This window comes from Phyllostomus hastatus, unplaced genomic scaffold, assembly GCF_019186645.2.
Source record: "Phyllostomus hastatus isolate PE091 unplaced genomic scaffold, TTU_PhHast_1.1 phas_contig_30, whole genome shotgun sequence".
Lineage (NCBI taxonomy): Eukaryota > Metazoa > Chordata > Mammalia > Chiroptera > Phyllostomidae > Phyllostomus > Phyllostomus hastatus.
Window position 1 is genome coordinate 2,081,132 of NW_025333841.1, and position 13,402 is coordinate 2,094,533.

Genomic DNA, 13,402 nt, shown 5'->3' on the forward strand with positions numbered 1-13,402 from the left:
TTCATAAATATTATTTAATGGTGATGATCCTAATTACATCCATCTTATTGTTTGCTTCTAAATTTTCAAAGAGAATTACCAGATTCAGTATCACTGAATACAGTGGAGTTAAGTTGCTATAAATTGGTGTCAGATAATAATGTCTGAAAGCCCCACTCTTTGGCCTGTATAGTGCAAAGGTTATCAAGAATTGGGGAAAAGAGACAGAATGAGTCATCCCTAAGAGTGCAGATGCTGGGTGCAATTATCCACATGTGGAATCCACCTTATGGATATCTACAGTAACCTAGGACTACTTCCTAGGTTGATCTATGGCCACTAGCAGATGGGATGCTTTGGAAGAAACTGAGCTGGCCATAACTAAAGTGGGTTATAATTTGAACATTTGAGTCTATATATCTGAATGCATTCCAAATTTGTAGGAGTGACTTTTACATTATTCATTTGATATTACATATACCTTTTATCCTATTCACAAATGTGTTTGACTGAAAATGAACAGATTTCAGATTCTCTGCCCACTCTTTAATACGATTGTTTGTTTGTTTGTGTGTTTGTTTGTGGTGTTGAATTGTGTGAGTTCCTTGTAAACTATGGATATTAACCCCTTATCAGAGGTATCATTGACAAAGATGTTCTCCCATTTAGTGAGCTATTTTTTCATTTTGTTGATAGTTTCCTTTGCGGTGCAAAACCTTGTTAGTTTGAGGTAGTCTCATTTGTTTATTTTTTCTTTGTTTCCCTTGCCTGAGGAGATATAACAGAAAAATATTTCTAAGATAAATGTGAGAGATTTTACTGCTTATGTTTTCTTCTATGAGTTTTATGGTTTCACATTTTACAAGTAAGTCTTTTATCAATTTTGAGCTTATTCTTTTTTTAGAGAATATATTATATTATTATATTATTACAGTTGTCCCAATTTTCCCCCTGTGCCCCCCTCCACCTGGTACCCATTTCCTTTCAGCAATCCCCCCCTTAGTTCATGTCCATGGGTCGTGCATTTAAGTTCTTTGGCTTCTCCATTTCCTATATTATTCTTATATCTCTCTGTCTATTTCGTACCTACCCATTATGCTTTTTAATACCTGCACATTTCCCCCTATTCTCCCCATTCCTCCTCCCAGCTGATAACCCTTCAAATTATCTCCATACCTATGATTCTGTTCCTGTTCTGTTTGTTTGCTTAGTTGTGTGGGGTTTTTTTAAATTTTAGATTCAGTTATTGATAGTTGTGAATTTGATGCTTTTTTAATGTTCATAGTTTTGATCTTCTTCTTTTTCTTAGATAAATCCCTTTAACATTTCATATAATAAGGGCTTGATGATGATGAACTCCTTTAGCTTTACCTTGTCTGGGAAATACTTTATCTACCCTTCCATTCTAAATGATAGCTTTGCTGTTTAGAGTAATCTAGATTGTAGGTCCTTGCTTTTCATCACTTTGAATATTTCTTCCCTGTAAGGTTTCTTTTGAGAATTCAGCTGATAGTCTGATGGGAACTCCTTTGTAGGTAACTGTCTCCTTTTCTCTTGCTGCTTTTAGGATGTTCTCTTTATCTTTAATCTTGGGAATTTAATTATGATGTGTCTTGGTGTGTTCTCCCTTGGGTCCCATTTCTTTGGGACTCTCTGAGCTTCCTGGACTTCCTGGAAGTCTATTTCCTTCACCAGTTTGGGGAAGTTTTCCTTCATTACTTGTTCAAATAAGTTTTCAATTTCTTGCTGTTGCCCTTCTCCTTCTGGCACCCCTATAATTAGGATATTAGAACGTTTCAGGTTGTCCCAGAGGTTCCTAAGCCTCTCCTCTTTTTTTTTTTTTTTTAAATTCTTGTTTCTTCATTCAATTCTGGTTGAATGTTTATTTCTTCCTTCTGGTCCAAACCATTGATTTAAGTTCCGGTTTCCTTCCCATCACTGTTGGTTCCCTGTACATTTTCCTTTATTTCACTTTGCACAGCCTTCACTTCTTCCTCTACTTTTCGAACATAGTCAACTATTTCTTTGAGCATCCTGATTACCAGTGGTTTGAACTCTGCACCTGATAGGTTGGCTATCTTCTCATTACTTCGTTCTTTTTCTGGAGTTTTGATCTGTTCTTTCATTTGGGCCATGTTTCTTTGTCTCCTCATTTTGGAAGGCTCCATGTGTTTGTTTCTATGTAGTAGGTAGAGCTTCTATTACTCCTCATCTTGGTAGTGTGGCCTAATGTAGTAGATGTCCTATAGAGTCCAGTGACACAGCCTCCCCTATCACCAAAGCTGGGCACTTGGAGGTGTGTTCTTCGTGTGGGCTGAATACACCCTTCTCTTGTAGTTGAGGCTTGGTTGCTGTTGGCAGGTAAATAGGAGGGACTTACCCAGGCCAGTCAGTTGTAGGGTTTGGCTATGACTGCTGACCACCAACCTCCACCCTCTTTGGAGGATCAGCTGTTTAGGCCTTGGGACTTTCGAGGTGTTGCAAACTAATGTCAACCCCCACCTGTGTTGTGCCTGGGACCAGGCTGCCTGAGCTATAGAGCAATCTGAGATGGCTACTACTTGTGCTGGTCTTGGGAATTGCAGGTGAAGCCAAGCTGTGAATCTAGGCTCCTGCTGCTAGTGCTGGGCCTGGGACTACCTAGCAAAGGGTACAGGGGCTAGTGATTCACTGAGGCTAGCCATTGCTTGTTTGAAATGATTTAATAGGTTGTGAAGCTTGAGCCAAAACCAGCCATTCATATGGGAAAGTCATTGTTGACAGCTATAAGTTGAGTGGGGTGGAGTCTCAGGGAATCACCAGGCTGGGCAAACAGTGTTACCCAGGTTGATGGAGTCTCAGATATGGCACCCACCTGCCAGTTCTGTGGCTCTGCCCACCTTTGTCTTTGGGTGAAAGCTGTCCCCCAGCTCTCACCTTGATGCCAGACACTCCAGTTCCTCCCTGTATGCCACAGGTGCCTTTCAAGCTGCTACCCTGGTGCTGGAGCTCAGAGGGAGTGAGTCTAGGTAAGTCCATGTATGGGTTCTTTAAAAGGAACTCCTTGAGACTCCAGAAGTTTCTTCTACTGACTCAATCCCAGTTAGTTTTTGCAGCCAGAAGTTATGGGGACTTATCTTCCTGGCACTGGAACTCCGCTGGGGGGCTGGTGTGGTGCTGGGATACCTCACTCCTGAGATATGCCTCCCAAATTTTTACCCACCACACATGGATGTGGGACCAACCATCCTTGTGTACACCCCACCTACCAGCCTGGATGGATGTGGTTTCTTTAATTCTGGAGTTGTCAGACTTCCATTAAACTTTATTTCTGACAGTTCTGAGTGATGATTGTCCTATAATTTAGTTGTAGTTTTGAAGTGGTGTGCAAGGAGGCAAGTCATGTTTACCTATACCTCCATCTTAACTGGAAGTCCCCTGGGTCTTGTTTTCTTGTTTGTTTGTTTTTTATGTCTTGTTTTCTTATTCATTTAGCTACTCTATGTCTTTTGACTGGAGCTTTTAATCCACTTACATGTAAAGTGATTATTAATAGATATATAGTTATTATCATTTTATTATTCATATTTATAATCTTTTTTGCTTCCTCTTCTTACAGATGTCTCTATAACACTTTTTGTAATACTGATTTTACTTGTCTTGAAAGCTCTTTATCTGCTTCTGGTTCTAAACAATAGCCTTGCTGAGTATCATAGTCTTAGTATCCTGCTTTTCATCAGTTTGAATATTTTATGCCAATCCCTTCTGGCCTACAAAATTTCTGTTGAGAAATCAGCTGACAATTCTATAGGAGTTCCCTTATAGGTAACTATCTTTCTCTTGCTACTTTTGCAATTCTTTCTTTGTCTTTATCCTTTGCCATTTTAGCTATGATGTGTCATGGTGTGGGCCTCTTTGGGTTCATCCTATTTGGGACTCTCAGCACTTCTTTGACTTGTATATTTATTTGTTTTGCCACATTAGGTGACACTGTGCCTACAGGCTATATTCGAATAGGGCTCAACAAATAGCTGTTGCCCTGAAACCACACAATTCAGTTTCTCCCCATGTGTCCCTGGTGCCTTTTGAGCTGCTGTCTCTTCACTGAAGCTAGGGGGAGTTTTTGTAGTTGAGTGAGTCTGTACTCAGGCCTTTTAAGAGGATGCCTGGGTCTATAGCAACCCTCCATCTCACCAAAACAGAATCCACACTGATTCTCACAGTCAGATGTTGTAGGGACTCCTCTTCTCAGCACTTGTGCTCTGGGCTGGGGTATGCAGTATAGGGCTGAGATCTCCTGCTCCAAAGGTGGGATGTCCATGGCTGAGATATCCCTCCTTCCCAATTCTTTATCATGACACATGGGTGTGGGACCAACCCATTTCCAGTATCCATACCTTCTACCAGTCTCAATGTGTCTTGTTGTTCATATCCTTAGTTATAAGAGTTCCATTCGGCTTGTATTCAGATGTTTCTCCAGGGTGATTGTTTTATAACTAGTTGTAATTTTGATGTGGTCATGGGGAGGAGGAGAGCATAGCATTTACTTACTGTTCTATCTTGACTGGAAGTCCTATTTTTACATATTTTTATTATTTTATAGATTTATTTTTAAATATATCAGTTTTAAATAAATATTATAATGTGCTATAATAAATGAAGAAATAAAAATGTGTTCCTCGCTCTCCAGGTTGCTTTCAAATTAACACAAGTGCACCACGTCTCACTGAAATGATACTACAGTGTACATACCATTTTGAATTCTACTTTTCACTTAAAATATAGTAAGAATCCCCCTTATTGTGACATAATAACCATTACTTTTGACTTTTTAATTTTCTTATATATATATTCCCATATTTTCAGACTTTATATTGTATCCTAATTATTGTCTGGAAATAATGCTATGATAATCATTTTTGTGCCTAGTTTGTCTCTGTCTTTATAATATATTCTCAGAAATGGAATTATTGAGATAATTGACCTATATATTCTTATGATTTTAAAATACATACTACCAACTTCATTTATAAAAGAGTGGTACCAGTTTACACTGACACAAAAAATTTGCAAGAATGTCTATTTTATCATACCCTTACTTCTTGATTTATCTTTGCTAAGTTAGAAATGAAAAGCTTAGGGAATAGTCTATGGCCATACCACCCTGAAAGCGCCCAATCTCATCTGAAAAACTTAGGGAGTAGAGTTTTACATTGCACTGATACCTGCTGCATCTTACAATCAAAACTGAATCTGCTACTTCAAGGTATGGTCTGGCATCTACTTCTTTTATGGTAATAATTACCTACCTGGACCCAATAGGTATTAACCAGAACTTCTTGTTGTCTCCAAAAACCTGCTGGATATTTTTGATGAAGCCAAGGTTGAACCCATTCTTCTTTGGGCCACTTGTAAACACTGGAGTACAGAAGGCCTCTGTGGCAGGGTAGAGGAGTTGAAGAAAAGAGGAAGAAAGCAATAAGGGAATAAATGTCAGGACCATCATGATTTTACTGTTCTCCCTGAATGTGACTTGGTTCTATACCTTTGTGCTGTGGTAGCACAGGCCCTTCATTCTTAGGGACTGCTAAATTACTTAGTAAAAACCATTCTAAGCACTTAATACAAAGTAAATTTGTTATTCTCTTTTTTAAAAATGGCAGAAAAAACACACAATGGAAGAAATAATTAAGCAGCCATGGGCATAGAATATATTTGGTAGTGCTGCATATAAAGAGCAACACAATAAATTGAATAGTACTTTATTTGAATCTACTTAAGAACAACAACTGAACGATCTCCATCTTTAGGTATGGGGCCAAAGCAATAGCACATAAAGAGATGATTGTAACATTGATTTGGTTTTCAATCATTTCAGAAATGTATATGTTCACACTGAAGCCTGCAGTGTAAGAAATGGGGTGAACTATAATCACCTTAAATACTATGAGGAACTGGACCATGTCAGTGCACATTATATTTAAACACACATTTCTTCCATTAAGCAAATACTTTTACTGATGGACTCTGGTTGCATCTGGCCATTTCCTTTTTGTTCTTTGTTTTCAGACTCTTTTATCATGAAGCTTTTAGTACTTTTTTATTTGCAGCTGAATCTACCACCCTAGCAACTAAGTGCTACATATATATTTGGTTTAGAAAATGAGTGCAAATGCTTTCTTACCTATTAGTGTTATTAACAAATGAGTTTAAAAGTATAGTGGTTTTTGTACTAAACTTTCTTCAAATCTCTTTTAGCTAAACATTCAACATTTTGACACTTTCTTCTCACTCCTCATGCATGAATTTACATACAATGTAAATATTTCTTTCACCATAGATGAAAAAATTGCTGCACTAGAATCCACCAGAAATACAGTTCTCCAAATAATATCCCAGAGTACAAAGTAATGGACAGAAAAAATGTTCCTTTCTTCTACTCATGTTCTAGAGACTCAAATGTTTAATGTATTTATCTCATTCTCACAGTCCCTACACAGCTCCTTGATGATTATGGATATTCAATGATTTGTTGGTTTGAATTCTTTCTCAGGACTCAATTTTTGGACGTGCTCAATACATTAGATTCTTCTATTGACCTTTACTTCCTCCTTCAAGTATACCCTTCTATACTGATTCTTTCCTTCACTTCATGTGAACACATTTTTTAAAATTTTCAAGCTGTACATCTGGAGAGCTCCTATGCAATATGAACTATAAAGAGCAATGGTCATTTTTGGTTTGTCATGAGGTTTCATTCACTAATGCTTTCTCCACTATGTAAGCTTCATTCATCATGGCTCCCCAGTTTGGTAAAATGTGTTTATATTTGTCTCAGTTTGGAGACAAGGGGATGTCACTGCAGCTAAAATGCTTCACTGGAAGTTTGTATATTCCTTGGGAACAACACACAAGTCACTCTGACATACATTAATATGTTTTTTTCCTAGTCTTAATATCCAGTCTTACCTAAGGTGGTTTTGTTTCTGCTGACAAGCCAACAATGGTAACCAAAGAGAATCACAAGGCTGACAAAAAACATGCAGGCCACAAAGAGGAGAAAAAGGACATGGAACTTAGAGCGAACACTTGGCAATTCCCCCTAGAAAAGAAATAATAAACAGAAACAAAAGATTAAAGTGGTGAGGCTTGGCTAGCTTTTCTATATTTGTTTGTAATTTTTTCATATGTTTAAAATGTCTAGCTATAATTTAAAAATAGTTTTTTAAAATATTTACAAGACTTCTTTCTGTTGATGACCATGTCTCTTATGGATATGCTTTCAGCTTACAAACTCCAAAATGGATTTTTGCTTAAGTGCAGTTCAGTGTCAAATAGAGTCTACATTGTACCCACTGGAAAAAGGTAATGTGAAAAGAGTATACTCATTCCATAATTGGTATGCAATGGCTTGTTTTCCATTTAGTTTCCAAATTATGAACCATGGGCTACAGGTAATTTTGAGATTATACGGTTCATCCTCTTATCTCAAAGTGGGTTATTCTGTAATATTTTATATGTCATGTTTCCTTGGACACTGTGTATTGAAAATGCCATGGTGATATGTACAGGAAGTTAAAATACGTAGATAGAATTTTAAAATGTTCTTCTCATAAGCCATGACCTTATTTCAAAGCTACTACTAATTCTGTGTGGTTGTTTTTTTTTAAATAGCTGAAGTATAATATACTGATATATTACCTCCTGTCAAAATTACTGTTTAGACAGTAAAATCAAGCAGTATTTGACAGGCTAATTTAAAAGCATGCAGCTAGAGATTTTTTACAGAAGTCTCCATTTACAACCTTTGCTCACCTCCACCCAGCCCTCACCCCTTCTTCCCTCAGGCCATCACCACACTTTAAGATTTTTACAGTTTAGCTAGGACATCTTGCCCTCTTTATGGCACCAGATTTTTAAAAAATGTGCAGCCCTAAACCAAAATGAATTTTCTAAAGTTCTATAGCATGCACAGCACATAACATTTTGTTTTCTGAAGAAAATATTAGAAAAAAATCTCAATTCTGGAGTGAGCAGTTGTAAGAATGACTTTTCTTCCTTCCCTCCTTTTCTGTGCTGATCATTATTTTCACATGATAAATTATTTTCAAATATTTCCAAGTGATCTTGAGTGATACAGTTAAAGGCGATTCTTGAAGTGGACTTTACATTAGGATCTGGTTCTACTCTAGTTAGGAAGGAGAAAATTAAAGCTGGAAAACACTTGGCAAATTTGGGTAGTATAGGCTTTTTCTTCTCTTAGAGGAGATTTTTATTCATTTTGATGTAAGGAAGTACTGGGAATCTTCCAGAGTGAGTGTGTTTGAAGAACAAAGAGAAGCGGAATTAAGCCAGTGAGATGCTTTCATCTGAGGCGTGGTCTGGGTGAAATTGCATGAAATTTGCACCTCAGAAAAAAGCTATCCCTATTAGCTAGGACTTCAACCTTCAGGAATTTTTATCTGAAGCTCCCTTTTAAAATGATACCTCTTGGCCTAAGCACTCAAACTGAATTTGATTGGTTTTTGTGTGTTTTGTTATGAATTTATAAGAAAAACGCCATATATCATTTTGTAGTAGTCTTTGTTTGGCTGGATTTTTATTTCACATCTCTACTTTTTGAGTATGTTTTTAAAGCTTTTAAACTCATATTTATTTTAATATTTACTTTTTATGTTGAAATGGACAATAGAAAATGACTGCGCAAAAGGGAATGACATAAAGTCAGTTCATACCCTGGATAGCTGAGCTGGAAGTCTTTCTCCTAATTACTCTATAGTACTCTCTTCTATTTGCCAAATCATATCTACTATGTTGTCCCTTGATAAAATACTTAATATTTAACTTTTTTTTGTTAGAAGAGGGTGATGGCCCTATGTTGAAAATTATCTTCTCAGGAGATAACCAAGATAAACTACTCAAAAAAAAAAATAAATAACCACCAGAAACAGTTCAGGGTAATACTGGTGACATACTTATTATTTTGGTTCTAACATAATTCATAGCGTCTGTGAGGAGATTCATAGTCCAGAATTGGAGATGTACATTACTAATTTTTTATAAGGTAAAGATCAGTTTCCTATCAAGGTAGCAACTTTTATATTAATATTGAGAGGAAAGACACAATCCAATGGTCTTCTGAATTCTTTATTCCAAATGAGCTAGAGCTTCTCCATAGCAGGACCATTATGGGCAGATCACTGGGCTTAGAGTCACATTGAAATTCTGACTTTGAAACCTACAAGCTGGGTGATCATGAGCACCTCACCTAACTACTATAAGCCTCACTTTTATCATCTTTAAATCAGACTAACAATTCCTGCTTTGTTTACTTCACAAGGCTGTGGTAAGGATAAAATGAGATAATAGATGTAAAGGTGCTTTGAAAATGGTAAAGTACCATACAAATGAATGTTGCCATTCTTAGGAGCACAGCTAGTTTCCTTGATATGATAGCTTTTAAAATAAATGGCAGTGTTTACTTTTCATTTTAAAGGAGACCCGATTTACACTGAAAAAGCCATCTGTAAACCACACTAAAGTGCTCTCTGGCTGGAGAAACTGCAAAGAAGCATTTCTCTGAACTGTCAATGTCATTTTCATTATGAAGGCAAGCCAAGACAGGTTTCTTTGCCTCTCATCTGTCAGGCATGAGCTAGCATATTACGGAGAAGAAATAAAGGCATAGGAAAGGACAAGGCTATGTTCAGTCCTGATAGTGCTTGTGAATATTGACATATTTCTGGTGATTGATTCATATCTAAATATTATCTTTCAAGAGTAAAAAACAAAAAACCATATGGCACCTGGCTGGCATTTTGGTATTTGATTGTTGGATGATTAGGAATGCCAAAGACAAAATGTGTTGTTTACTCTGCTGTGAGAGTACAGAGAAATTCTTAAATAGTAGCTTACTGTGTTAAGGGCCAGTAAAGTCTGTAGTGAAGACTAAGGCTGAACTGGATGCAGTAGATTTTGTTTACTTTCAGGGCTCAGTGTATGAATAAAATGCCAAACATGTCATAAAAACGAGCACTAGATAAGAGAACTTGTGCTGTGGAAAAGGGCCAATGAAGAAAAACCAAGATGATGACACATTTTGAATTTGGGGAAAATACAAAATTGATGAGAACACTTCATTTCTGCTTATACTTTTGTGTCTCTTAGTTAAGGATTTTGATATCCATTATATCATTCCTAATTCTCAAAGTTATTAAATATCTGAATTGATTAAGTGAACGGATGGGAGAATGGAGAACACATATCACTATAAATTTCTATACTATATTTCCTATATTAGTAGGAATGAATCACTATTTAACAATTTAAATATTCTCGGTTACTTAGGCTTTCACTGCCTTGCTTTTCTCCCTTTTTTCCTCCAGTTTATTATAATCCACATTCTGGTCACAGGATTCATGTTCTTTCCCTGCTGCTTTACATCTCTACCTGATGTGAGATATTCCTGTTATACAGGCTCTAGTTTAATTCCTAAAACAATAACTAGTAGCTCTGCCTACATTCATCTTTTGTTATTCAGGTTCAGTTTGGACAATTCTCTTCCTGGAAGGTTATGATGTCTTTGTAATTGCACTCGAGTTGTGTGGAGGTCATGTCTTCTGGAGTCTGCTGGCATGAAACAAAACAACATGTTTGACTATATTTCTGCCAGACCCTGTACACATGTGTAAACTGAAAATCTGCCTTCAATTCTTTTGGAAACAAATGGGGTATGATTGGTATCTTCAAGTACAAGAAAGATGAAAGTAGGATTTTTTTTAGATTTCATTATAATTATTGGAATCATATTTTGAAAAGTAGAGTGCTTTCAACATCTATTTTACTTGATTTTGTCAATGAGCCAATGAAGTAGGTAACAGAGCCAGTATTAGAACTCCAGCTATACAAAGTCCAAATAAGACTCCTCATTTCATTTTAGTCATATGTGAAGATGAGCCGATGTATCTTTCTTTCCAGTAGGAATTTTGAAACTCTCCTTTGAATAAGGAATTAGAAATTATTTTCTAACAATGAGGGAGTACTTTGTTACCCCTTTTTCTTAAGAAACTAAGGATGTAGAATTTGTTTCAATATTTCTCAAATCTATGATTGGTAAGATGTTCATTTTTAAAACTTGACTAGAGAAGTACATTGTAAAGAATCAGTAAAAGTCAAGAGTTCAGGTTCCTAAAGGCCTTAAAAAAATTCTCATATATGACAAAAAATTGTTCAATGGGAATCTTTCAATCTCCTCCATCACAGAATATTCAACATGGGAAACTTGCTTTTGGTATCTTCTCTTCTGATAACTTCCATATTAGCTATTTAAAAATGTAAAAAAAAAATAAGTTGAACAATGTCACAGACTGGAGTAGGTGTATGTTTGTTTGTTTTTGCGGGGGGCGGGGGGCTTCAGGATTTTTAAACTTACTCTCCAGTATTTGATGAAATAGCTGAAGACCGTTGTAGCAATGTACAGGCAGTAGAGAACAGAATAAGCTAAGAACTGAAGGAAGAATTTATAGTTGGAAAATCCAATGCAATTATTAACCCTAAAAAAAAAAAGAAAAACTAATTTGAAATCAGGACCCATTTATTGAGAACGCACTGATACATAAGTGAATTAAGCAATGGAAGTATGTTGCTCCTGATATTTCATTATGTGTTGCGTAGGAACTCAACAGAAACAAAGTCCCTTGAGAGGAACAGATTGGAAAGACAAGTTCATCTCTCATTTTTCTACTTTCATTTGCAGGCACAGAGACACCTGGCCATTCTAATCATTCTGGACTGGTTCCTGACACATCCAAGCAAACCTAGATTTTGGATGCTGAAGACATATTAAAATCTTAGCAACTACACTTAGTACAGTGTGGCATGTTCTCTTTATATTTACGTGATTTCAGACTGGTTCTCTAGATCAGAGAGAGAAATTTGAAGAATTGCTTAACAATCCAGAGTATTTCAAATATCAAGACAGCAAAAAAACAAAACAAAACAAAAAACCCAGAACTGATTGTGTAATGTCAAAGAGAAAAACTATTTGTGTTCTATTTCATTACTATGCCTAATTACTAAAGCTAATGGACAAGAGACCATTAACTTTGTGACCACAGGAATTTACTACCATGCCTTTGGTGGCATATTCACTGTTGCTTTAAAATGTTAAGCCCCCTGTTCCTCCCACACATAAAAAGACCAATGAATAGCAGAATCAGGCATGTTACAACTATGCTTAGTAAAGTAGGCATATAGAGTAACTTTGATCTTTTTAGAGGAAATAATTAAATAAAAGGGACTTACCAAGGGCAGTGATGGTCCATTTTTAATACACACCTAAAAAAGGAGTAAAATATAGTGTGATGAGTAGGGCTATGGAAATGAAGCAGCACCTCGTAATTGAACTCAAGGTCTCACCAGTATTTTGTACATGATGCCAGTACCTATAGCTACTCTAAAACTACTGTGTTTTCAGTTCTTCCTATGATTAGCCAATCACAACAATTCATAGGATCATGCTGGTAACAAGTTACATGCCTAAAAGTCCAACCTTTAAAAGGGATTGTGAATTCCAAGATATTGATACAGAGAAGTCTAAGATATCACCCTTCATTTTGCTCAGTACTTAGTTTACTGAAAGTACAGAAGAAGATATATGGGTACAATCTGTGTTTAAATCAAGGGTGAAATAAATACAGGTGGAACAAGTACCCAAGAAAGAAGAAAGACATGATGATTATATTTATTAACATAAAAATGGGGTTTTACAAAGCTGAAGCAATTTGAGTAACAATACAAAGTAGTACTGAGCTATAACACAAAATATAAAATAATTATCCATACCTACATAATGACATAAATAAATGATTGGATAAATCAATAAATGAAGAAGAGACAAATAACCCATACAGAAGAATTCAAAATAACGTATGTAGATACTCTGCCTTCAAGGAGGGGGGTATAATTCAGTCCTTTAGTGACTTCCTTCCAAAGAGTACAGTTTGGAAAGCGGGAGAGAGTCACTTTGTAGTAGAGATATCTGACAAATACTATCTCAAGCCAGATGATCAAGATTAACATCACAGTGATAAGTCATGTTTATACTATGTACTATGATATCATATCATGTTATACTATGATATGATGCAGTGAGAATGGCACTATATCTCTGTGGTCTTCCTCCTCAAAATACATTACCCAAGTCTATTCTTGAGAAAAATGCCAACTGAAGTATATTCTCCAAAAACCTGATAATCCTAAAAGCTGTCAAGGTCATAAAAAAAGTAAAGCCCTGGCTGGTGTGGCTTAGTGAATTGAGTGCCAGCCTGCAAATCAAAGGGTCACAGGTTCAACTCACAGCCAGGGCACATGCCTGGGTTGCAGGCCAAGACCCCAGTAGGGGGTGCTCAAGAGGCAACCACACATTGATGTTTCTCTCCCTCTC

At 36.5% G+C, this 13,402-nt stretch overlaps 1 protein-coding gene across 1 annotated transcript in view; it reads right to left on the minus strand.

Moving 5' to 3' along the window:
- ZDHHC15 (zinc finger DHHC-type palmitoyltransferase 15) overlaps positions 1-13,402 on the minus strand; it is an 84,590-nt gene that overhangs the window by 24,754 nt on the left and 46,434 nt on the right. The window contains exons 6-9 of the mRNA XM_045839425.1: positions 12,262-12,294; positions 11,390-11,510; positions 6,928-7,060; positions 5,268-5,394 (exon numbers count right to left, since the gene is read on the minus strand). Coding sequence (XP_045695381.1) covers positions 5,268-5,394; positions 6,928-7,060; positions 11,390-11,510; positions 12,262-12,294 — 414 coding nt within the window. The remainder of the gene's footprint in view (positions 1-5,267; positions 5,395-6,927; positions 7,061-11,389; positions 11,511-12,261; positions 12,295-13,402) is intronic.